Source organism: Ammospiza caudacuta, chromosome 2, assembly GCF_027887145.1.
Source record: "Ammospiza caudacuta isolate bAmmCau1 chromosome 2, bAmmCau1.pri, whole genome shotgun sequence".
Taxonomy (NCBI): domain Eukaryota; kingdom Metazoa; phylum Chordata; class Aves; order Passeriformes; family Passerellidae; genus Ammospiza; species Ammospiza caudacuta.
In genome coordinates this window covers 79121128-79147942 of record NC_080594.1, presented here as the reverse complement: position 1 = coordinate 79147942, position 26815 = coordinate 79121128, and the positions used below count along the sequence as shown (strand labels likewise).

The 26815-nt window shown below is 36.9% G+C and overlaps 1 protein-coding gene across 1 annotated transcript in view; it reads right to left on the bottom strand.

Annotated features, from left to right (window-relative positions):
- GPC6 (glypican 6) overlaps positions 1–26815 on the bottom strand; it is a 723711-nt gene that overhangs the window by 499728 nt on the left and 197168 nt on the right. The window contains exon 2 of the mRNA XM_058825364.1: positions 657–815. Within this exon, the coding sequence (XP_058681347.1) occupies positions 657–815 (159 nt within the window). The remainder of the gene's footprint in view (positions 1–656; positions 816–26815) is intronic.

The following is a 26815-nucleotide window of genomic DNA, read 5'->3' as shown; positions in this document are numbered from 1 at the left end:
GTAGCAAATTGTTACACCATAATCTTGACATTGAAAAGATCTTATAAAGGCTGATCAAAAGGAAATTAAACCCTCAAACTGTTCTTTTCTGTTCTTTCTAGGTAGAAAAGATGTGTTCAATCAGCTGCTTAAGTGGTTTGCATGATAATCTCTCTCAAACACATCTCGAGGCCTCAGTGTTTTGAAGCCAGAAGCCCTCTTTGAGACTCTGTACATCACAAGAAAATCATGCAGGAAAAAAACAACAACCTTAAGGCTAAAAAAAGGCAGAGGACACAAATCCTGCTCCACAATAACAAAAATCATGGGAGATCCACTGTTCATCTTACAACAGTGAACATAATTACAAACCTATATTTTGCATTTGAAACTAGGAGACAAAAATCATAAACCTCTCTATGCATATCTAATCTCTTTTGTCAACATTAGCCAAGCCTGCAGGCACTTAACAGTCTGATTCTTGATGTCATTGTAATTAAAGGCAATACTCACAAGGCTGATAAGCATACCAGCTGTGTATTAACCCTTATCTTAGCAAAACTGAAAATTGCAAATGTGGTATCTAATTGTAAAGAATATAGCATTGGAATTTATTACGGATATTATGGCTTTCAAATCCTATAACCTTGAAAATAAGTAAATTATATCCAGCCTACCATCAAACTTCTTGTGCCGGGATACGAAAGTCGTGCGTACAAAGTGACTTGTCTCCTCCACTAAGTTTTCAAACTCCAGTTTGCTCTGTTGGCTTAACTTGTCCTCCATTTCTGAGGTGCAGCATGTATATTCCTGAGGGCAGATTCTCAAATGTTCCCCTGGAATCACAATAAAAGAAGAAATTAGAAATATTTGAAAGCTGATAGAAATGTGCCAGAACCAAAAAAAAAAAAAAAAAAACAAACAAAAAGGGTTTTCAGTTTTGGTGGGCTGCCCAGGGAGCTCTTTAAGGCTTGACCTAAAGAGCTTGACAGGAAACATCTTAAATTTGTATCAACAACTTTGCTATAGCTGGGTATTCCTCGCAGGGGAGAGAAGACACACTTTGCAGAGTTGTTTTTATACTTCAAAAAGTAAAATTGCCTCACACCAAACGTGTTCTCCCATGCTGAAGAAGACTTCCACATTTACTGAGGCATACTTAAAATTTAAAAAAAACAATTGCTTGTGTTCTGTTTGTATTCAAATCGCCTGGAGAAATATCTAGTGAGATGAACTATTACAAGCCGCTGGATCTGTCAAAAATTGCAAAACAAAAACTATGTTGTCAAAACCTGAAGAAAAGAAATTATACATTTTTGTAGACAGGTCCCACTTGCCCAAGTGCACCAAAACATTGTTCCCTTCTCCCCTTCCTTCCCCTCTTCTTAAGTGTATTTTAATGATTGTGTTTGGGTTTTCTTGGGCAGCATTTCTTGTCAGACTGAGCAAGTGCTCTGCTGAATAGGAGAAAGCAGTGAATAGTTTAATTAACGCTTATGTTATATGCAAATGCAATGTAAAAGGTAATGAAAGTCTCTTATTTAATTCAATAGATTTATCTCTTGAAGCACTCTGCCAATTCTTCTGACAATATTGCTTTCTTCAGTACAATTTGCACGTGGAAACCAATTCTTCAGCTCATGAAATTAAAATGGTCTGTTATTACATGAAATGTGAATTTCCAATTGACACTGTACTAAGGGTGTCAGAAACATTTAGCTTGGTTTGTACAAAGGCAGAAAACTCCACCATTTTCTCTTGAGAAATAAAGAGAATGATCTGCCTGTATGATTAAAGTCACTTGTAAGGCAATGAAAACATTTAGCTTTCTGTACACCGAATCCTGATTAAAAATCCCGCTGCAAATCTCTTAAAGGTGCAAATAAAATGATATACAAAGCCCAAGGGTTAAATAAATACTGGGGACCTGATTCTCATTTCTATTGAGGCTCCTTTCTACTACTGCTGAGCCATAAAGAAGACTAAAATGCAATTTATACCTACTTTAAGGCTGCTTTTCACCATTCTTATTATGTAGTGAGGAGAACCAGGCCCTAAGTTTTATGCTTCCCAGGGGTAGAATACATTTAGCTGCTGCATCATTCTGAAGACAGCATCAAAAAGAGGTTTGCACATGCTTAGAATAAACACTGTCTTGAGTTTGCCCTCACCTTATTCGAATTTATGTTTCGGTTCTCGAATGAAGTCTTTTAACTTGAAATTTAGTCATTTCTCAACCCTGACTCCTCACCCCATCTTAATTTGTTTTTTCTGCAAGAGTTTGTAATATATGAATTATAATGCCATGAGGTTTCTTTTAGCAGTCTCAGGACTTTTTAAAAGCTCACAGCTATACATCTTCAGAAAGGATCATTTTATTATTATCAGTTACTGTTTGGCAGTACTACCTACAAGTCCCAGTCATGTCCAAATGAACCATGATATAAAACTTTGTGTAAAACTGGGAAAAATTATATCCCATGACCATCAAAATATTGTAAGGATTGCTTTCCAAGTCGTCTACACCCTCCCACCACAAGAAATTAATTCCTCTCCATCCTCAAAGTCACACATCTAAGCCATAAACAACACATACAGGGACTGGTGAGCCAGCTGCTGTCAAACATAAAAGATAGTGGCAGACTAATGTGTGCCTTACCCTCTACATCTCTGTCACATTAAACTGCAACTATTCAACAGGTAAGGAAGGTGCCATAATAAGAAACAATAAAGGTTATTTCAGTAACAGTAATGTGAGTTTTTATTAGATGCCAGAAAGACAAGTAAAGTTGAAATATTGTATCATTAGAAGCAGTGCTGTGTGCTTGATTAAATAAAAAAATACCCCATCCATAATGTCTGCAACCCCCTTTCCTCAATAAATCCAGGTTTTTTTCCTTATTATAAACACCTACTTTCCCAGTTCCAGTCAGAGTGGTAGTTTATGCTTTTTATTATGATAATATCCTCTGGTGCGATTGCAACCGAAAATTTTTATAAAATGCACTTTTCTTCCCTCTCTTCAACTGAAGTTCTTATTCTTTTTTGTCTGGCTCTGTTTGTTTCTCAGAATTGTCAGGCTACAAGCTGGCCTAATGGTAATCATCATGTGCTTAGTAAGTAACACCCATGAGTTTAAATCTTTTAAGACATTATATTAGGCTGAGTATTATGACAAAATAAATTCTATTGAATGGTCATTTTTGGAGAAATAGTCATTTTTTCTTTCTCTGATTTATTTAGAGTCTTAGTTTTGCTTTGCTACAAAAATTATTTCTCACTTTGCCCACTACAAACTCATTCAGATTCCTAGTGCACTGTTTTCTTTTACATGTATTTGCATTAAGTTTCCTCCTTTTAGTTCACTGGTTATTCTTTCATTCATGAGGCTCTTGACTGTAGAAATGCACATCTCCTACCTTACCTCATTGGCTTTTTCTCCCAACAAAATGTCTTCTTCTAAATCATCTATACTAGCCACCCACCCTCGTAACAAAACTTTGCTGTCCAATAATGAACTTTTTTTCAAAACACATTTCTAATTCTCTTCTCCCTGTTCATAGAATTGCATTACTGTAGAAATAAATATTAATGGAAATATTGTGCTACTTTTCATATTCTGTTTCAGGATTTTTGCTTCCTTCTCTTTCCTGCACTGGAGGATCAGGTCAGACTACAGATCAAGTAAAAGAAAAAGCATTTTTCATTGGTTCACACCAGCAGAGTCTTTGTATGCCTAAGATGTTCAAGCTAATTTTGTAAAAATAAAGCTTTTAGAAATTTTTGCTCATAAGCCCTGCAATGTTTATACTGGCCACGACTGTCTGCAGTTTCCAGAAGTTCATAACTTGGACAAAAGCTCATGTGCTTTTCTGGGAATGGCAAAGGGAAACTCTCTGACAAAGTAATTTCTGTATGCTTAATCTTTTTTTTTTACTTTTTAAAAGCATGATTCTTATTTTGTGCTTGTTATTATCAAACCTCCAATGAATGTTAGAATTGCCAGGTCATTAGTTCACTCCTTGTAAAAAAAAAAATTTAAAAATGGACACACTTTTCTTAGCATTAAAGTAGGGCGTTTGTTTGTTGGGTTTTTATGTTGTGTTTTGCTGGGAGGGGTTGTGATTTTGGGGTTTTTTGTTTGGTTGGTTTTCTGATTGGTTTTTCATTTTGTTGTTGTTGCTAGTTTGGATATTTTTAATTAAGAGGTGTGTGCTTTATTTTGGATTTTTTTTTCTTCTTTTGTGACCTAAGAGGCTGTTTGGATTGAAAATAACTCTGCAGGCTAATTTGATTGTGCTTCCTCTGATTTTTTGAATTGGATCATTTACTATTTGCATTTTGTAAAACATTGTTCTATTACCATAGGAAGTGTTTAATCACTAATTTGTGTATTTACACACCTCAAGTATTTTGCAGGCTGAAAATGCGCTCATAACTAATGTACCAGTTCTTGCCTTGGGAAACTCCATATGGTCTAGGTTCTTATGCTAATTTTAGCAACAATTTTTGTGGCACAAGTGGCATTGGTTATAACTGCCTAGCTTTTCCTTGTTGCAAAGGGTGTCTCCCCAAACAAGTTTGACACGACTGTAGTTACACTGCACCAGGCTGAACAGCTACTAACTCAATATTTCCAGCCACCTACCACAATTCTTCTAACCACTGTTTCCAGCTGAAGATGCTGACCTACATATCTCTCCTCATGTGGCTTATGTTATATAAATCAAATCAATTGCCTACTACAAATTCAGCTACCAGTATTCAATTTCAGTTTTATTACAGCTGTAATCTCACACCTGCCTTCACATGATCCAAATTGGCAAGTTTTGCAGTTGAATTTGGCAATCCTGCTAGCAATGCTGCTTTGAAGTGTGATAAAGCAATTTATAAAGCACTTGTTTTATATTCAGATGTATTACTGTTTGGTGTCCTTAAAATGTGCTACAAAACTCAGAAGTCTTTAAAAAATCGCAACTTACAGCTCTCAAGCTGAATAAATGCTTTTACTGCGTATCAAAATGCCAGAACTGATCTGAGAGTGGTAAATACTTGCAGAAGATACAGTCGGAAGGATCAGTAAACCCTATGGAATATAACATTACCCTCAAGAAATTAACCACCAGATTTCCTTAACACCTTGGTTATATTATTAGAAGTGGAAGTATTATCAAATAACATATTTATTATCAGGCAGAACTTTTTATGGGTCATGTTGCAAGTTTAGCAATTTTGGAAGCAATTCTTTCTCAGGCAGTCAAAATTTTATATTTCTTATTCTAATCATAAATTTAAAGCCCTGATAGTGGTCTGTTCACAGAATGGTAGGGCTAACTGTATGATGGGGAGAACAGAAGCAGAGTCACTATCCTGCTTCATAAATCCAGAAATGAATAAAAATTATTAAATAAAAGGGGTAAATTAAAGGTGTGCTTTCAAACTTGATCACTTTGTATGCATCAACAGAGTCTAAAAGAAGAAAAGGTAGCTCTACATTCTTCATCTTGCAGGTTACATTGATGTGATTTGGCCCTATCATTAGCTGTGCTCTTGAAACTTGAAATACTCGCTTCAGACCTGCTCATATTCAGCCACTTGTGGAGAAAGCAGTGGAATTTATTAACAGTATGAGCTTTAACAAAGACAATATCAAGTAGTGCAGCTGGAACAGAATAGCCACAGAGCCCAGCACACGCTGACACCTGTGTGGCTGGGGAGCTGCCTTGCTGAAAAGGATGGGGGCTCCTAGGGGACACCCAGCCAACATGAGACAACAATGCCCTGCAGCAGCAGATGTAAATCTGATACTGGGCTGCATCCCCAGGGGCACTTCTAGCAGAGGCAGAGACATGATCATCCCACTATAATCAGTGCTTGTCATGCTGCACCTGCAGAACCGTGCCCCATTCTGGCCCCCACAAGACAAGAAAGATGCAGACTGGAGAGGGTCCAAAGGAACATCAGGAAGATTATCAAAAGACTGGAGTGTAAGGAAAGACAAAAGAGTCAGGTTTTTTTTCCCTGGAGAAACAGAAGGCTCAGGTGGGATCCAATCAAGGCATTATAGTTGTTAAAGGGAAGGTACAAAGAGGATGCAGCATCTTTCTTCACAAGGACCCACATGGAGAAGACAAGCGGCAAAAGATACAAATTGTACCAGGAGAAGTTTCATCTTGGCATAAGAAAGAAATTTCTTAAAGTGAGAACTGACTGTCTAGTCACTGGGACAACCTCCCCAGGGACATGGTGGATGCCTCATTGCTGGAGGTTTCCAAGATTTGACTGGACAGGGTGTGAGTTAACCCCATCGGGGCTCCCTTTCCCTCAGTACCTGAGACCAGATGATCTGACAGCTTTCCTTTCAAAGTGGGCTCTTCTGTGGTTCTGTGATTAGTTACTTCATATCTTCCTACCTCTCAAAATTATAAGGGACTGGAACAACTTGACTTTGTTTCTAAGTTAACATTTTCCACCCAATTTTCTGTATTTTTTATTATTGTAAAAGATTATTTTAAACCGATGATAAATAGAGTTAAAAGAAAAACCTCATTCAACTTTAACCCTTGCCCACTATTTTGAGATTTGGATCATTTTCAGTATGGGTGATGATGTTTTTGAATGCCTACTTTTTGAAGTTTTCAAGGAGCATAGTAAACTCTTAATGATCACATTATAAATTTTCTATTAGTGAAAGATATACTTCTCCAATACACTTACACCATTCTGTCACACATCTGCTAAGAGGAAACAGTGCTGTAGAAGAATTTGACTGATAATCGTCTTTAATTAAAAAAAAACAACCAAACAGCACTATCATGTTTTCGGCATTAACTTTTTTAGCAGTTAAAAATTAATTATAAACATGAATTTTAGCATTTCAGGCAGCAAAAATTCAAATATAATTTTGCATTTCAGGCAGCCCAAATTCAAATTCAAACAGCACAAATTAAAATATAACTTTGTTGGACAAAACCCTGTTCTCTAACCAAAAAGTCCTAAGGCTCCTTCTGACTTTGTAATTACCTTCTCTGTGGGGTATAACAGCCCTGCAAGCAGCCTCTGTAAAACTGCACCTGACATTCAAGTAACAGATTGAACTTTCCTACTCAAACTAAAAGGAAACAGATTATGTTTTAAATTAATTCCATTGTAATATTGGCCTGACAAGTGATGACAGGAGCAATATTTGCACAGAAAATGGCAGCTGGAGGAAGGGAGGGAAACCTGTCTGTAACACACGGATCGTGCCATCAGACACAGCTCTCCTAATTTTAATCAAAGGAATATTGAACTTGAAAACCTTTTATGTCTGGTGGACTCCAATAAACCCGTACAACTACCCCAAGAATAAAACTGACTCATTGTTTGCCTCGGAACTCAAACCATCTTTGCTCAGATTCCTTTTGTTCCTTGATTTCTTTGAGGTCAATTAAAAAATGAATGCCTTCCAAACAGACTGATAATTAGTTAACAGTCTCTTCATTACAGGTCCCACTGGGAACATTCATTTACAAGAAGCCCTGACCCTGTTGTCCTTGGGAAGATTTCAGTAATAAGTTACCGAAGCCGAGGCCAAGGCAAACTTGTTCAGACTAAGACTATACAGATGCTAAGGAAAGAACTGAAGTCCCTCGAGCATTCCCAACTAAACTACTAGAAGCAGTACCACTGCTCCAATGCTCAGGATCATTTTATTTTCCAAGCATACACAGTCAGACAAATTGTTTTTTGATAACACAGTTTGTGAGAGGAATGTCTAGTTACCTCTTGGAGAGTGTATTACTGGCTTTGTGCTCAGTGCCTTGTGGAAAGCAAACAGCAAGGCTGTGATTCAGCACCAACAGTTTCATCATCTCACTGGCTACATGGCTGCAATTTTCTGATTTCAAAGCATGCTCCCACCTGGGAAGAGCAGCCAACTCCCGCTCCCCCTGAATTGATTTTTGCTGTTTATTATGTTCCCTACTATAACAGCAGAAATGTCTTATATAGCATTATAGTGAGAAGTAGAATACAAGCGGCACATTTCTTTACCATGACCATAAAACACAACGCAAGGCAGGCTTTAAATTTAATCAGCCCTCAGAACAATTTAATGATTAAGATAGCAGGATGAGATTGTACACATTCATTTATTTATAAAGATTTTAATCAGCATTCTTCATGTAAAACTGAAATCCAAAGATGTGACTGTAGCACATGGTGTATCAGAGACAGATTTACACCACTTAGGCCATATACCCCCTGAAATACTGTTGCAGTAGGAGACCATGCTGGATTAACTTCCTGGGACTGAGTGAGTATGCTGTACTGCCCAAACCAGTCCTTAAGATAGTTATACCATTACTAATATACATACATCAAAAGTTAAAGCTGAATGGGATACAGTCATGCCATTTGATTGAATTGTCAAGTGTATTTGAAAGCTGTGCAGATCCCTTGCTAATCACTACATTGTAATGCATAAAATCCATGTTTCTAAAATACTAAACTTAATGACAACTGTTTGAGAGTCATTAATCAAAGTGCTCTCCTGTTATTCTCTTATATTGATGCCTTCAATCAGCCCAGTGAAACCTTTTTGTGCTACCATTAAGCAGATTAATCTACGTTTTTGTCTTCTGATTAATAATGACATGCTTTCCTGCAATGCCAGTCACAGAAACAGCTCAGGAAGACAAACATGATAATGTTGAGTTGGTCATAAGTTATAGGCTGTAATGGATACACCAGTGGTTAAGACTTTGGTGCCTCTGCCATAAACTCTTTATTGAAATATTTCTCAGCCTAATCTCTTTCTTAGTTCCTTCAGGAAAAAGACAGTACAAAAAGGGAGGCTACAATTTGTAAAGATCTGAGAGTCCTGTTATCATACTGACTCAAGGTCTACCCATGAAATTTAGGGCCAGAAATGCTGGCATTTGTCCTTTAATTTCTGTTTGGAGCAAACCACTGTGAAAAGCAAAATGCCTCTACCAGTTCCTAAGTATTAACCTTACTGTGACCAAAGTCGTAAGGCAAGAAGCAAAACTTTCTCCAAGTTTGTGTATCTTTGACTTAATAAAGGACGGGGGGGGGAAAACATTTTTTTCCTTTTTTGTTTTCCCCCAGAGAAGCATGCTAAGAATACATAAACAGGTATAATGGCCAGAGAAATCACTCAATACAAGAGAGGTCAAATGCTGCAAAAATTAATGTCCTGTTACCCCCTTGCAGGAGTTCTGTGGTCTGTGAGCCAAACTTGGTGCAAGTTTGCTTGTCCCCAGCTTGGTTCTGCAGATCCAATCGCTGTTACAATGTGAGAGAGTCCCTGCTAAAGCCAAATTAGGTTCTGGAAGCAAAGCACAGACAGAATTGTGGGAGATTGAAGAAGAAAACTACTGATATGGGAAGGTGTAAACCCCTACAGGAAAAACGTGACAAACTGGAGGGTGGCAATGAAGAAACAAGGAAAATCAGCTAATTCCTGACCTAAATGATGACTGCATGAACACCTGAGAGTTATCAGGTGATTTATCACTGAGGATGGTAACCATCTACTGCTTGGCCTCATAGCTTATTGGCTCTAGTTGAACATGCTCTGCAGTGACTCTGGGAGCCTTGACTCCCAGGGATCATGGAAAAACTCCCCCAGATGCCCCTCCTGATCAGACAAGTAGAAGAAGATACCACAGTATGTGGGTGCCTTTTTCTGCATGTGGCCTCTCCTCCAGGTGGGAGAGTCTCAGAACTACAGAAATAAGTATTCAGGTCTTTCCTAAAGGTGCAGAAAAGGATGTCCTATGACTTCCCACAGTAAATCCTATGCAAGTAAGGAATTCAGACCATTTCTGCCCACTCCGATGAAAATCAACACTGCTGAAATGACTCTCCTTCAATAACAGAGGATACCAGCTGACACAGGAGGAAGAAATACAGTACAGATATTCACTGAGATTGTGCCAGAGGGAAGTCCTCTCATGAAAGATTTTTTTATTCCCTATTGAGTAACTACTTTCAGACTGTTTTGATTCACTTATGCGACAAATTTAACTTCATGGAACTGAAAATAACCATGTGTTAAAGCATGTATAAAAATACTCTGAATTGCAAAGAAACTAATTATCAATATGAAACAAAGGTTTCTCACTGAATATTGTGAACTGTATCATGCAAACAGAAATTCTATATTATTAAAACCATGGATAGGCAAATGTTTTATGACTATGCAAGAAATTCTGAAACATTTTCAATAAATTATATTTCCTTAGGAATTTCAGGGTTCAGCAGTGAAGCCTGACATTCTTGAAATCCTGCTCATTGCTGCTTTCAGATTCTCAATTTCAATAACTTGCTATCACACCTTGTAGAGCTTGGGTGGGGTTGTCCAAGTCCTCCCTTCTTTCAGACAAGCTGGACTCATGGGGATCCTCTGAAGAGGGAGGCAGCTGGTATGTGTGCAGCTAAAGTTTCCTGGGATTGGTTTGGACTGAAGGTGGTTCAGAAAATAGCGCTGTCACTCTTCAGCAGAATTTGGAAAGTTTTGAAGGATTCCTGAGCATGGACTACATGGTTTCTTTCCTGTTACAGGCTCAGTACTGTCTTAGAGCTTGCCAATTTTCATAACCTCTGAGGTTTCCACATTACAGGAGATAGAAATTCTCTTAGCTGCTGGTTCAGGTCAAGTTCTCAAGTTTCTGTCTGTCTCCATGTGTATCCAAGGGCTATAGCTATATCCCTCAATAAAAAGAACCTAGCCACTGATACACATGGTTAGAGGAGCTTGCAGCCATAAAGGGAAAATCCCCTTTTATGCACCTAAAAATTTTGGGTGAGGGCTTGAGCTAATTTCTTAGGCCATTTTCATACAAAGATCCCAACAGAAAGGACTGTTGCTTTGCTTGATTTTAGGATCCTTCTGCTCTGGAGTGGGATCTGGACAGGCTGGACGGATGGGAAAGGCCAATGGTATGAGGTCCAACAAGGCAAAGGTCCTGCACCTGGGTCCCAGCAGCCTCACTCCCTGCAACAGACTGGGGGCAGAGTGGCCAAAGAGCTGCCCATTGGAAAAGGACCTGGGGGTGCTGGTCAACAGTCAGATGAACATGAGCCAGCGAGTGCCCAGATGGCCAAAAAGGCCAATGGCATCCTGGCCTATATCAGCAATAGTGCGGCCATCAGGACCAGGGCATGGATTGTCCACTTGTAGTCAGCCCTGGTGGGGCCACACCTTGAGTTCTGTGTCCAGTCTTGGGCCCCTCACTGCAAGAAAGACTTTGAGATCCTGGAGCATGTCCAGAGAAGGGCAATGGAACTGGTGAAAGGTCTAAAGCACAAGTCCTACAAGGGGCTGAGGGAGCTGGGGATGTTTAGACTGCAGAAAAGGAGGCTCAGGATAGAGTCTCTACAACTGCCTGAAAGGAGGGTATAACAAAGTGGAGGTTGGTACCTTCTCCTAGGTAACAAGTATCAGGACAAGAGGAAATGGCCTTAAGTTGTGTCAGGGTAGGTTTAGATGGATATAAGGAAAAATTTCTTCATGGAAAGTGTTGTCAAGCCCTGTAACAGGCTGTCCCTGGAAATGCTTGAATTGCCATTCCTGGAGATATTTAAAAGGTGTGCAGGTGTGGCTCTTAGGGACATGGATTTTGGTGGCCTTGGCAGTGCTGAGTTATCAATTGGTCTCTCTTCATGGTCTTTTCCAACATAATGATTCTATAATTCTAACAATGAATTAGAGAGGGGTGCTTCAGAGGTGCTGGCAGAGCAGGCATGACACTGTCCTTGACTTTAAGTGGTTTCCCAGCTTGAAGGAGGATACAGGGCAGGTGCGTCCTGCACTGCTGAGGCTGCAAGCTTGAGAATGTAGGCAGTACAATGAATGCAGTGTAATAGAAAAACCTGTTTGCTACATCATAGTGTTTTTTCAATCAATATTTTCCAGCAGAACAGTTTGCTCTGAAAAAATTTTAAGCTCACCCTAATTAACAGAAACTATGTTTTCATAATATCATCCAGCCACAGTAATCACTGCCAAAAGGAAAAAGAAAGCTTTTTAGAGGATAGCAGCTAGCCACAACAATTTCCCTTTCCCACTATTCCCAATAGTGTTTGAGATCTAATCTATTGTTAGCCCTACAGAGTGGGCATTTTGTTTTTTGTTCATGTGGGAGTTATTGTTTTGTTTTGATTTTGTTTTGTTTTTTCCCCCCTGCATTTAGACAGAAAACCAGTCAGAGCAATTTCTTTTTAGCTTCTTTTTTATTGTACTTCTATCAATACCCTCTATGGACTGTGATACTTGGTAAGGGTCAGGGTCTTCAAAATCAATAACTGAATGTTTCTTGCTCTTCAAGTGTTTTAATGTTAAAGGTTTGACCTTTATGATTAAAGCTCAGCTTGAAAGGAAATCCCTTTAGGTGTCTGAAGTCTTCTCTCATGTAATCACATTTTTGAATGGACATTTTTGACTGTGTAAATTAAAAGTCTTCGGTGCGCTTTTACAGATTTAATCAAAGCATTTAAATATAGAAGAATAAAGTAATAAGCTAGACTTTTTCTATCAGTTCTTTAGAGAATTACTTTTACCTTCTTAATGTACCTTTTTTGGGGGCCTATTTCTTTAGTACAATCACAGCTTTTGACTGGCACCTTACAGCAGTGACCAGCCTCCCATTACTTTGTGGTTATTTTATAAGCCACACTTTAAGAAACCCAAAACTCCTGAAATAACAACCAAACTTAAAAAAAAAAAAAATTATTGAAAGAACATCATCTTCAGGATATGACAGGCATCATATTTTCCTTGAAGAACCTTAATACTTCTTCATTATGATTAAATGGGATATTTCCTATAAAGAATATTTGGCACTCTTTGTTACTATTTACTCTGTATACCTTGGCTGACATAACATGGACAGATACTATCCAAAGTGAGTACTTGTCTCTTGGAGAAAACTCTTTGCAGATCTATTGCAGATTGAGCCAGAAAGAAAGTTGGCAAACACTATGTCAAAGTGCTTTGTGCTTTTTGCCTTTAGTACAAATAAGAGTCTGAGGCATCTGTCTGAATTCAGATCACCTTGAGTACATTCCTGTCTTAGCTCCTTCTCTCAGAAGCTACTCAGAATAAAGTATTCCCTGTCCTCTGCTGCATGGATGGAGCCAAATTAGGGTATAACAGTAATGACAGGCAAAAACATAAGGAAGTCTCTGAGGATGTCTGTATGAACGTCAAATGACTGCCCAACTTATCGCAAAAAACTGTTAAAAACAGCTCTAAAAATTCATAAACCCATGCAAGCCAGCATTTCAGATGTAGATATGATGATTCCAGGTTTTGTTATTATCTCTGAAGTTGTAGATGTAAGGACTTCTCATTCCCTGTGGAAGGTCCCATTGCCTTCCCTGGGTGCCTTGGATTAAACCATTGGAATTTGCCTTTCTTTACTCTCTTCTTCCCTTCTCCTCCTCTTTGGATAGAGCCCTGTGTCCCTGCCAAGGGGCTCTGTGATTGTGCCATCTGGGCAAAAGTGGTGCCTATTTACACCCCTAATAGGGAGTGACTGTGATTATCTATAGAAATCCCCACAAACAGCAAGAATAAATCTCCAAAATAAAAGGTCAACACACACATTATTCCAATATGAATCATGTATATTTAGGAAAGAACAATATTTTGGGATTTTTTTTTTTATAAACTATGAACTATATTTCAACCCTGGGCTCAGCAGCAGCAGTAGTAAATATATTACAGCAATTTTTGGCGCTCTGTTGGACTAATATATACTTAAAATCTTGGGCCTGGAATATTTCAGGTTTTTTCACCTTGGCAAAAAAATTGTAAAGAAGAAAATAGTTCTAGGCAATATATTATTCTTTAAATATTAGTTATTAATACTTTCTAAAGTCCATAAAGTTTACATTTTCAGCAATAGTATTGACTTTTACTGTCCTTACAATTATTTAAAATAGAAAATGTCCTGATAAAATTCACATTATCCTTTTCCTTATCACTGTCTTCATTGATTATCAAAAGTAAGTAATATATACTGTATTTTCCTTTTATATCACAAATAGAGTTATTAAAGATGACTGACAAGTTTCAGTTTAAGAATACATCTAGTAAACTATAGATGAAAAAACATCAAACTGTCTTTCCCAGCCTTCACAGAGTAAATGTCAGCAAGTAATGTCTGCAACTACCAAGGAGAAAAAAAAACCAGTTATCTGGTAAAATGTGCAAACCATCTAAAATATCTCCACTCACTGTGATTTGTACATGTGCCTTAAGTTACTGCAGAACTGTGTCACAACTGAACATCAACCTGCAAAGTTTCTCCTTCATGGTTTGATTCATGGGCAATAAGGAGACCCAGGAGATGGAACTTTCCTCTGAAGTGGTGATTTACACAATCAAACTAGAAATAGTATGGACAAGTTATGAACATTTGCACAACACTATACATGCAATTAAGAGCACAGAGTGACAAAAAGATTTTTTTCTTTTTGTTAAACTGTTGAAAGCCATTCTCTGAAAAACTGGAGTGGTTTGGCTGCTTCTGTGACAAAAAGTATATCAAGATCAGTCTGCTCATAGAGGGCTTATGAGATAAGGCAACAAATCACATTCTGCAAAAACAGTCATCAGCAAATAAGCCAGAATGGTTTATGAAAAAGTCATATACAAAATATACACATCTGCCAGTAAATAACCTCTTCACTGAGCTGGCACTTTTCTAAATTACAAATTAGGGATTCATGATCCTAATAAATACAATATACTACCAGTTGACAGGTTTCACAGCATTTTATGTTTCTGAAGGAGATTTATAGGTTTATAATGAGAAATAATATAATGCAGGTGCTATTAAATTCACTAAAAGCCATGTGCAAAAAAGGAAAAGGAAATCCTTTACATCTTGATTAAACAGAAAATACCAAAGCTTTTCTAATTTTTTTTATTGTCTACTGTTTTCTAAGGAAAAATGTCCCTATTTCAAGGCAATTTCTAAGCAGTGTAATTAATGTGGTGCAGCTCACAAATTGCCTAATGAGTACTGTGTTTAATGAATATTCTTTTAAAGTTTCTGGCTATTTTCTACATCCATTCAGCGACAGCAGTTGCTCAACTGCAGCAGTAGTTTTGAGCACTTGTTGCAGATGTTTCCAACCATTTTCTGCCAAATGCAAATTCAACTACTTGAGTGATTGAATTATCAATGCCAATCTTAGATGATACTACTGTTAAAAGATTAATGTCCTAAAGGGAGAATCAGATTACTACTAGCATTCTTTTAACATCACTTTAGGAACACTCTAAATCCCCTTTCACAGAACAAGAGTGCTTCTTAAAATCTATATAGCACATTTAAATAGATTTAGCCTTCCTCACAACATGGTTACAAAGTATCTAGAGCTGTGGTTGATTTACCCTGGCTGGATGCCAGACACCCACCAAAGCTGCTCTATCACTCCTCTCTGCAAGTGGACAAGGAAGAGTTTATGAGTTGAGATAAGGACAGGACTCACTGATTGCCAATATGGGCAAAACAGACTCAGTTTGGGGATATTAACTGAATTTATTGCTAACAAAATCAGAGCAGGCTAATGAGAAATAAAATATATCTTAAAAACACCTTCCTCTCACTCTTTCCCAGCTCTACCTTCCTCACCCCAGAAGTGCAAGGAGATGTGTCCAGAGATCCCTGCCAGGACCCTGCTCCATCATGGACCTCCCATGGGCTCACAGCCTTCTTTTGGGCAGCCATGGGCATCTTTTGGGCCTTCCACATGGCTCTCCTCCATGAACCGAGGGTGCATCTCTGTACTCCCATGTACATTCAGGGGCTGCAGGGTCCCAGCTGCCTCACCATGGGCTGCACCACAGACTGCAGGGGAATCTCAGCTCTGCCACCTGCAGCGCCTCCTGCTCCTCCTTCTGCGCTGACCTTGGTGTCTGCAGAGTTCTTCCCAGCACATGTTCTCACTCTGCACTTCTCTGGCCTTACAACTGCACAACAACTTTTATCCCCCATTGTTTAATGGTCGCACAGAGGTGCCTCCACCATTCCTGACTGACTTGCCCCTTGGCCTGCAGAGCTGTCCTGCAGCCGGCTGCCATTGGCTCTGCCGGACATGGGGGAAGCTGCTGGAGCTTCTCACAGAAACCACCCCTGGAGCACCCCTGCTGCCAAAACCTGGCCACACAAGCCCAACACAAAAGTTAAATTCTGTCTTAATGGAATTGTCATACAAAATTAATGCTGCATAGTCTCCGACAGAGTTCTAAAACTACACAAAAACTAATTAAAAGCAAGTCACAAAACAGCTATCTAGGCTACTCCTTGCTGTCATTTAATAATTCACTAGTATCTGACAACTCTTAAAGTAACTACCACAAGATAACATTACTTCCTAAAAAATGAAAGCTACCCACAACATCCAACATAAACTCTTAAATGAGGATGATGATGATGACAGTAATAAATTCTGCAAAAATTTTTGCATCTGAAAGTATCACTAAACTCTATGCGATAACTTACACATCTGAAGTCCTTCATCCATAAAACCTGCCAGCATTAAAATTCATTAGGACAAGCTGCTGAAAAAATTATTTTTTATTGATATTTGGAGTTTAAATTTATAATTGCATTATTACTCATCATTTATTGATTATCTAATTATTGATTTTCCTTTCATACAGCTACAAAAACACAGGACAATTTGGGTATGATCATGAGCTCCACACTCATGATTTGGCCACAGTTGATCTAAAATGAATCAAACATGCTTGCTTAGTTATAGTTAAAGTTGTACTTGGTATACAATGAAGTAGTATGATTCATGTATCAAATGATTATAGACCTTGATGCAACCTTTGCCTACTACAACATATTAATGTGTGACTACTTACTCATAATCAGATGATGAATTCAGTCAAGACAACAATAATGTATTGATATCTAAGATATGTAAGCAAACAGCAAATTCAGCACCTTCACTGTCTTCTTCATTCAAGCGATACTCAAGAGCTTCCAGAGCAAGAAACTAGAAATCCTGTGTGACCAACTTCCTGCTGAAGTCCCTATAACAATCTGAAACTATGATTACTATTACCACTAACATAAAATTCTGTTTAAGAGATTAAAAAATGGTAGCCATATAATAATAAAGACTTAGTAAAGGCACATATGCTAGAGACAGAATCTTGTAAAGTCCCACAATAATTCTAAGTTGATTTGCAATATAGTAGATCTATGAAGACGAAATAAGTAATAAAAAACAGTTCAAAGCTTTAACCAATCTGTCTCCTTCAGGAAAGAATTCTAGAGTGAAGATAAGAACCGAGCTCCCTGCATTTTTAAAGGTAGATGCTGCATACTTCATGTCAAGCTGCAGATCAGTGAGTACAGACTGCAAAGAGAAGCAGCAAGCAGTGATATAATGCTAATTTGAAACATCATTCAGAGTTGAGATAGCATCTAAGACTTGTTTGACAAGACACACTCAAAATACAAAATGATCAAACTGAAATTGTGTCAGTTATTTTATGAGCAAATTTAGGTCTCTGAATGTTGCAGAATGTCCTTTACAAGGGGCTGCATCATCAGAACAGATTAGTTAGATGAAAAGTAGAAGTACTACAGGGAACGACATCCACACCGGTGGAAGTGGGATGGATCAAAGGAATACAATGGTATCATGACATTCCCCAGGTGACTACATCTTACTTTATTAAATGTTCCCGTAGCATGGCATGATCGTTTTTGTGCTTTATTTCTGCTGCACAGAAATGAACAAAGTTCACCCATTTTGTTTCACAGAGTCAAGCTACTATAATCTTCAGTTCTGATCTGCCTAAATTGCCATTCTGCAAGTCTGAATGTTTCCACAATCTTCTAAAAAAATGCAGTCAAACTTGTAAAATTTTCTTTACTTATCCACTTAATGCATAAGTTTGCATAACTATGAGGCTCACCCAGGATTGGACTGCAACCCTTAGATTGTCTCAGTTTGATTTTGGATAGTGTAATTAAATTGTCAAAAAAAAGGTCTAGTGCTTTTGAAATATGAGAAGGAAATGAGGACTGAAAGAAAGGGAAATGAAAAGGGAGAGACAGTCAAAGTGTATTAATAATGAGGGTATAAATAATGTAACATTTGTCCAGAAAGAACCATATCATTGCTATTTTAATTTTCATAAGCTCTCAACTAAAGTAGAATATAAAAGCAAATCACACTAATTATTTAGACAGAACAAAACCTCACATTATTTCAGATACTTTGAACTGAAACAATGTCACCTGAATAAATGCACCAATAATGCCACAGCATTACCCTTTTATGGGAGCACAGAAGAATGAAGGTTAAGGAATATGAAGTGTGGGATAAGTAGGCAGCTTCTGCTCCAAAAGAAGTAGAGTAATGTGGGTATGAGCTTGACTATACCACATGCTTTGGGACTGTATATTTGGCTAGCAGTTTTCTGGTTAAGCCATGCAGGCAAGCAGAACATATCCTGGTCTTCTACAACTTCCTGATTCAGACATGGCTCTCAAGAAAGTACAATCCAGTGTCAGGATGAAGGGTTTGCATCTTAAAGAAGCTTTTTCAGAGTTGGAGATCTCCAGAAAAAGACAGTTGTCCCTTCTGCAGGGTCACTCTGCAACACCCACATCCACAAACACGCTGTAGCTGGTAGTTACGCTTTCAAGATTTTGCTCAATGTTGCGCAGCTTTGCTGTGAATGCAATACATTGGTATTTTTCCACAGAACCCTTGCTTCTACAGCAACTTTTAAGAGGTTATGTCAATTAGCATTTTTTTCCACGCCAAAACACAGCCAAAAGAGGGTAACAGCAAGCTTGTATAGCTGCATATGAGTGAAAAACCAGACATATGGAGTGTGAAAAAGAGAAGTGAAATCATTGAAGAAGAGCTAGCAGATAATGCTTCATACAAGATTCAGCCTTTTTTGAAACAATGAAAAGTAAAAAATGTAGTGATATTTTTCTAGATGTAATCCATAGCATCCCACATTTTTAGAATTCATTTAAACAATCTCATTCAGATATTTTGACATTACTGACTGATGCTTGTGCCTTCAGTTGCACTTAGATCTGATCTGTACCACGATAACAGAACCAAATGCACAGAACTTCAAAAATACAATAAAATCTTTATATCCAGTCTTCCTTAATCATATTGTCCTACATACATATGCCTTCACTCTTCAAAACTGACTATTCAGTCTCACTGAAATCTGCCACATGAGCTAAGTTCAAGGATAATTAGTGTTTTGAAATTTTAAGTTACCTAATGGTTGCAAGCTGAAATTTTAAAAATATGAATTAAAACTCAATTTTAGGCAGATACTCAAAAAACCTCAAATGTATCTCCACACTCTCCCCAAGCAACTGAGCTGTTAAATTACAGTTGAAGCAACTAGGTCTTCATAAAAGCTGTGGGTATAAACACTACAGTTCAACACACAGTATTTTAAAATAATACAATTAAGTACTGCTGCAAACTAAAATTGCTTTTACTTAATCATAATCTTATGCTTCTAAGAAATTAAAATAAAGACAGAAATTTTCATTGTCAATCCATGGTAAGGACAGTGTCTTAACAAGATGCAAAGATTTACAAGCTGTCGTCCTGGTTCCGGTACTACGTTGATGCAGAAACCTTCAGGGGACAATGCTGCCTAGGATGCCTCACTCACAAACTAAATTAAAATGCTTTTAAATTTAACCAAGAACTGATGGGCGAAAAATAAAGAGGTATTTTCCTTCTCAATGCACTAAGTTTTTTTTTTTTTTACTGAGTAATATTTAATGAAAGTAGAAAGAAAAGAGTTTTCTGGTCTGTTTCTTCAGTTCAATTCTGTAGAACAGACTTCAGATACAATGATTGGCAGGACTCACGGAAAACTTGGAAGACCTGCAAGATTGAAAACCTTTTTCTCTTACCAGTTTTCAAGATCTGCAACTTTATGAAACCCGTTCTGCACAAATATTTTCCACATGCATTTTTCTCCTTATGCCACCTTGGAAAAACTGCCTTTCTGGCTCATAGTAATGTTTCCATTTTTCTTTCAGAAAACAGCCTACAGTTTGTATATCCACTTGGGACTGGTCTGCAATTCATTCTAAGCAATACATTTAAATAAAAGGGAGATCTGAACATTTTCAATTCTTTTTTAACTTTTTTACATCTGACTAAAATGAGCTGTCTATTAAAGTGGTAGTCTACTGGGCTCACCTCTATCCATGTTATGTGTCTCATAAATATTCAGAAACTTGTTTTGATGTTGAAAATTATTGTATTGTTTTTGTTTTATCTCACTGTCCTTGAAACAAAAGAGTGCATCGTACTGGCAAAGAGGTTTTCATATATTGTCTACCTAAAGTTTCATATCCGCTACACATTAGAGGATCTGGATGATTTCAATTTAATTGACAGGTAATTCTCAGAAGTGTTTAGGTAAAAGATTAGTTGGCCTTTTTTGGAAATAGTGTCTTAAACAATAAACTTATATGTATGAGGACTTGCATCTTCCAAGGGCAAAGTGCAAAGATTCATATCAAAGCATATTTGTCAAGAATACAAGTGCAAGAAAGTACCAGCTAATACTGGTCCAAAGTTATTTTTAAAAAAATAAGAAAGTTGAAGATATTTTCTGTTTGTAGTGTATTGAAATATGTATTTAAATGATATTTAATTTTAAAATAAAAAATAAAAAAAACCACATAATTGTTCAATATAACTTCCTTTGGGCACTTAAATACATTACAATAAAGTCTATTTACTTTGTATTTACTGCAAATTCCTTCACTGGAAGGAGGACTTTGCTAAGCATTCAGACAGCAAAAATGGTAGGGGGAAAAAACGGAGCATTTAAATACACCAAAATAAAAATTTTAAAACAAAAAACATGCTATCAACAAGGAAGCTAATGTGAGACTATGTTCTCTTAAAACATATCTAAAAAGAAACCTACATTGTCCAGCTTGAATATGCAGCACTTGAGAAGGTTATGAATTCATGTCATGATGGTTTGTGAGCCCATACAATTTGGGAGGTACTCGATTACATTTTTTCTATTTGAACACTCTCAATCAACAAATACTCCAACTCATTAAAGTGCTGCCAGTTAAGAGAAAGCATCTCCCCAGGTGTAGTGCAAGAGTACTGCGGGGAACCCCACACAGTTTAGGAAGTTCCCAAAGCCTCCTTGACATTCCTTTCCTGGATTGGGAATCATGCTAGATCACCAGTTACTGTCTAGCTACTAAATTATGTCTCAGTCACTACAGAGAAAAAAATACGTTGGTGTTGTCATTTTGACAACCAGCTCTGTAAAAATCTTGAAGGTAGGCAACATTTTTCATTTGTGTTAACCTTGATATGAAGCTTAGCAGAAAAGTCAGGACTTGTTTTCAGAGTTACACAGGAATGAGGAATTTTTTTCCTGAGAATTTGCTCTTTCTCAGGAATTAGGTGATTGTTCATGTATTTATTTATATTGGCATGATAAGAATATAGAATCACAAATGTCAAAAATCAAATGTGAGCAAATTTGCACTACAAATGCAAAGGACTGGCAGCTGAGAGAAACCTACATATGTTCTGCTTTCAGTTCATAAGTGTTTACATGCAAACCTGGATATTCTCAGAAGAACAGAAAGTTCTATCAGGGGTAAATTGCTGGCATTTCCTAGACACAGTGGTGCATAGCTGGCTCATCATCTAACACTGCAGAAAGAAACAGTGAAGACCAAAAATCTGGTTATAGATGACAAAAAAGAAAAGAGACACCACCATAAGGCAAATGTCTTTGTGGCAATAAAGAGCACTCTTCTGACATGTTTAAGTTTTGGTCTTGAAGGATGTGCTCACTGTTTTGACAATATAGGATAAATTGTATAAATGACTATGCTTAAAAGAAAGCAAGACACGTGGGAAAATGCTAAAGAAGTCATTCCTCCTAAATAAATAAATTTAAGGTAAATGCTATTTACTCTGTGCTAATCCAATGGAAACATTAAAAAACTTTCTTGAGACGTATGTGAAATTATATTTGGATAGTCAAAAAATTGAGAGTAATATTTTGTCTTGACTCATCTGCTATACGGTTCACAAATAAATTTTTAAAAGTAATTTTGTTAAATTTAAATTTAAAATAAGTCAGTTAAGACAGTTTTACAGGCTGCCTATCTGATGTTACACAAACCCAAAATTTTTGTGTTTGCCTTGATTTGATTTTTTTTTTAATAGGAAAAGTTCTTCTGCTTGGTGCAACACTACTCCCAAGTCAGATCTCCTGATATTGTTTAATTTATTTTAGCTTGCATTTCCTTAACAGATGTGACGCCAACTTTGCTTCCATTAAAGTCAATGGTACTTTGGCACTAACTCCCAACATCAAAAATAAGAGTTGCAGTGTAACTTACAGCAACTTTTGTGAACAATTTGAAATTATTTATATTTTGTAATTTATTAGTACATGGCCATTTCTTTTCCATTGAACGTTTTATTTTATTTTAAAAAGCTTAAAAATTTCATCTTACTTTATGCAAAATATGTTAAATTACAGATGTTCACTGAGAGTATTACACAAAAAGACAGTCCCATGAACACTTAAATTTAAGGCCTGTTTTGAAATAATATCTATGATGATATATTAAAAGTCTACCTCATTGCTTATAAGTACATCTCACTGTTAATATTGTTTAAATATAGAAATAAAACTGTATTTTTTTATATTAACCTATCTTATGGGAGATCAGTACAGAGCAGTCTGCACATAGCTCTTGATTGAAAATTAAATGCTCTTATCCACAAATTTGTACTATCCCAACAAAAGCCAATGGCCCTCTGGTGTCAGAGATCAGGACTTGGATTTGAGGGTTGATGATGGAGCTTTACAGCCACACAACAAAGTGACAGAGGGACTTTTTTTTTTACAGAATATTCTGAAAATGTATGACTAATTGTATAAATAACTTCCAAATATTTAGGACTTTTCATTAAAAAGTTCTCAAATATTAAGATTACTGCAACATTATTTTAAAATTAAAACCCATATACAGATTCTAAAACTACTTCTATATGGCTATTGGTTATGTTCTAAAATCTTTTCCTCTGTTTCTGCCAAGAAATAAAATATCATCCATGCTAGCCAAAGGTATTGTGTAACAGTGTTGTTCCTGATCATTGATTATTAGTTACAAAGAAATCATGACATATCTGATAAAAGAGTTTTGAACACTCTCCACTGGATGAGAGAAAAAAGTTCTTTGGATAATAAAGTAAACTGTGATTTTACACGTTTTAGTACATAAGTTGTGAAGTGGCACTGGTTATTACAGAATAAAATATTTATTTAACTGCAAAAACAGTCTCTGGGAACCTATATATTCAATACTTTTTTTTGCAATATGGTATTTTCTCTTTATAAAGCACACTTCTACATTGTCTTTAAAAAGTTAACTAAGAAAAAAGTGACCTTTTATGTGGCATAAATATAGAAAGCACATTTTTACATCTCTCAGGTTTGTGCTTTAATTATTCAGGCAAAAGAGAATGTTCCACAGGCTTAGAAGTTGAATCATCTATCTGGCACTTTGTATTGCATATAGAACTCACCAGTAAACAGTGCCATTAGGTTCATATGAAGACATTAGAAACAAAAACTATTAAAAATTGTAAAATACTGTTTTCTTTTCCTGACCCAGTTCTAAGTACATGCAGGAAAAAACAAACAACAAACTGAAAATTCGCCTCTCAGATCTACATCTGAACAATGCTTTCCTTCCTGGTCTCTCATAAGGTTGCAGAATATACATGTATGATTACCATATTAATCTTCATCTACACTTCTAACAGCTCCCTCAGATTCTTTTCTATTTGATTATAAATCAGCAAATATATTTTCCAGAAAAAAATGAGATATATACTCTTCTCCAGAAGATCATAAAGGCCATGCCAGTTGAGATTAGTCCATCAAAATTCTCATTTTTTCAATCAAGAGAAATACTTCAATAACCTCTTGTCACATTTTAACCTTGGGCATCATCCAAGCCCCACACAGCTGCTTGTTTGCTCCACTACCAGTGGGACCAGGGAGACAAGAGGAAGGTAAAAGCAAGAGAACTCATGGGTTACGATAAAGACAGTTAAATAGGAAAACAAAAGCCACGAAGGCAAGCAAAGGAAAACAAGGAATTTATTTGTTCCAAAAAAAGCAGGGTGCCATCACCTGTAACATGGGAAGACAAAATTCCATCACTCCAAATGCTTCCCATTAATCGTTCTTCCCCCTACTTTATGTACTGATCATGATGTCCTATGGTCTGGAATATCCCTTTGGTCAGTTTGAGTCACCTGTCCTGGCTGTGTAACCCCTGCTCAGTAATAACAAAAACATCTCTACATTACCAACACTGTTCAGCAAAAATAAATCCTATACCAGCCATGGTGATGAAAATTAACTCTACTCCAGCCAAAACCAGTACATCTCCCTAAATCCAGGAAGTACCTCTACTTGCCTATAAGTATCAGGTATCTACAACTTTCTCTTTCTTGCTTCCAGGGTATTGAAGGGTGTAAGTTATTAACTCAGAGATATGTTTTTTTAATCACAGCAGAGAATCAGTTACAAATAAAGAAAATAAACATAGCCTTTTATGAATGGCAGTGAAATAGCCAGGAGCAGCAGTTAAAACAGTGAAGAAACAGCATTGTCAAAAACATCACTATCTGTACTGATGTCCTTATTCTTGCAGAATCAGTGTCTGTCTCCAAAAGAGGACTCTCCCTATTTGTTGGTTACACCTGTAGACAGCTAATGCTTCTCCAATATGCTTCATTCATGCTTTGAACAAAGGACATTGGTCCAGGAATTGGAGAACTGAAGTTTAGTTGCAAGCTTTCGACTCTGATCTCCACTCTTCAGAATTCCACAAAGTTGCATATTTGCTGTTGTTAATTAAACATCAAATTATTGTTGTTTTAACACTCACATCACTTGTGGGATGAAGAGGTCAAGGAGAAGACAAAAGAAATGTGCAGGCAGTCTTAAATGCATTTTGACATGGGTGGTTCTCTACCTCTGATGTGTATATTCTCCACTGACACAAACATAGTAGACTTCAACTTGATTTATTGTTTTGATTTATAGTCAGGAAATTCTCATCTAGTTTTCATCCTGAGCTCCATACATAACCTGGACTGGTTTATGAAGAGATCCTGCACAGTGTTTTCAGCTTTTAAAAAATATAGTTAATAAAGATATTGTACTATGCAACTAATTCCCCATTGCAAAAGAACAGTCCTTATTTATGGAACATTATTGTCTGCCACGCTAATAGTTACAAACAGAGGAGGAATCTTAGGCTTTGGGGGTGTTTGGCAGAAGTTGAGCTAATGGTGTTCAAACTTTATAGCATCTTTGAACTGTACAGTACATCTCAATTCTTAGTGCCTCAGATGGATTTCAGGGATTTAAGATATTGTAATGGTAATGATTTTCCTTTATTTCTAATTTTTCCAAGAGTTTCTCTACATGCATCTTCCTGCTTTGGGGATGCTGAACTAAACGAAATAGATTTGCACAGTCATTTAACTCTTCCCATCAATAAGTGCTCTTCTGCACAATGGGGATTTTGCTTTCATCAATATCCAAACCAGTCTGGATATTACAAGTACTATTTCCTTTGCATGCAGTCCTTTATTATAATCTTCAACATGATGATGATATCATAGATTTATGCTAAATTCCTCTTTGATCACAGAAATAGGTGTTTTCTTGAGGGGAGCATGGATGCATACATATATGTGTGAGCCAGCGTGTTGGTGTGTCTTTGACCATGTATATATGTCTATTCTTTAATTCTCTAAATAAAGTAGAGTTTCATATGTAAGTTTTTGGTCATTCTATCATTCTACCATCCAGGTTTTTAAAGCAGCCTGAAAGCTGCAAGTTTCCTAGTAGAAGGAGCCAGAAAACTGAAGCAAAACTGGTCTATTAAGCACTGTTTGCAGAAGGTAATCAGTTCACCAAATCATCAATTTCTCATTATAACTGTTAAAAATTTTTAGGTCTAATCAGGGGAATAATAAGCACACTGAAACATACTTGCTTTTATTTGCTTTTCATTCATTACTAAAAGAAAAAATTGTAATTCCATGACAGATTCAAGGTCATTGCCCATCATTTTTCTATACTGATACTGTCAGAAGTCAAGTAACAGAATTTTGACTATCAAAAAGATCAAGTAATAGTATTATAGACTCAAAAGTACTCAAGAGACAAACTGAATTATATTAAGTATATTTATATCTTAAAAGTCTTGATTGCTCATTACCAAGAACATTTTTCTGTACCCAAAAGAAAATTCTACTGGTAGCATTTTAGTACTCAGCTTAAATTGCAGAATTTGAATTATATAAGCACTTTAACTCACCAGCTGTAGCTGCCAGAAGGCCAGGTTAAAGTAAGCAAAACCCAGGCTTCACATTACTGACATTGGGCTTACCTTTGAACAGACTGATTAAAGCTTTCAGGTTTGGGTTCTTTTCAGAAAGATTCAATTACCTTAAATTTAAAAAGGAGCCCAGATAAAATAGAACAAGAAAAGTGTTTGCTAATTCAAAAATACATCCTTCATCTTCAACTTTTTCTACAGAAAAAAGAATTTCCCAAGGTACCAGATGTATCTTTCACTATTTTGATTTTGTGTGTTTTGGCTTTTTTCCTCCAAATAATATATTTTTCAAGCAGTGCAAAACAATTAGTGCAGATGATTGGTTTCTTTTACTGTTCTCAACTGACAGCTCCAGCAAACTACTG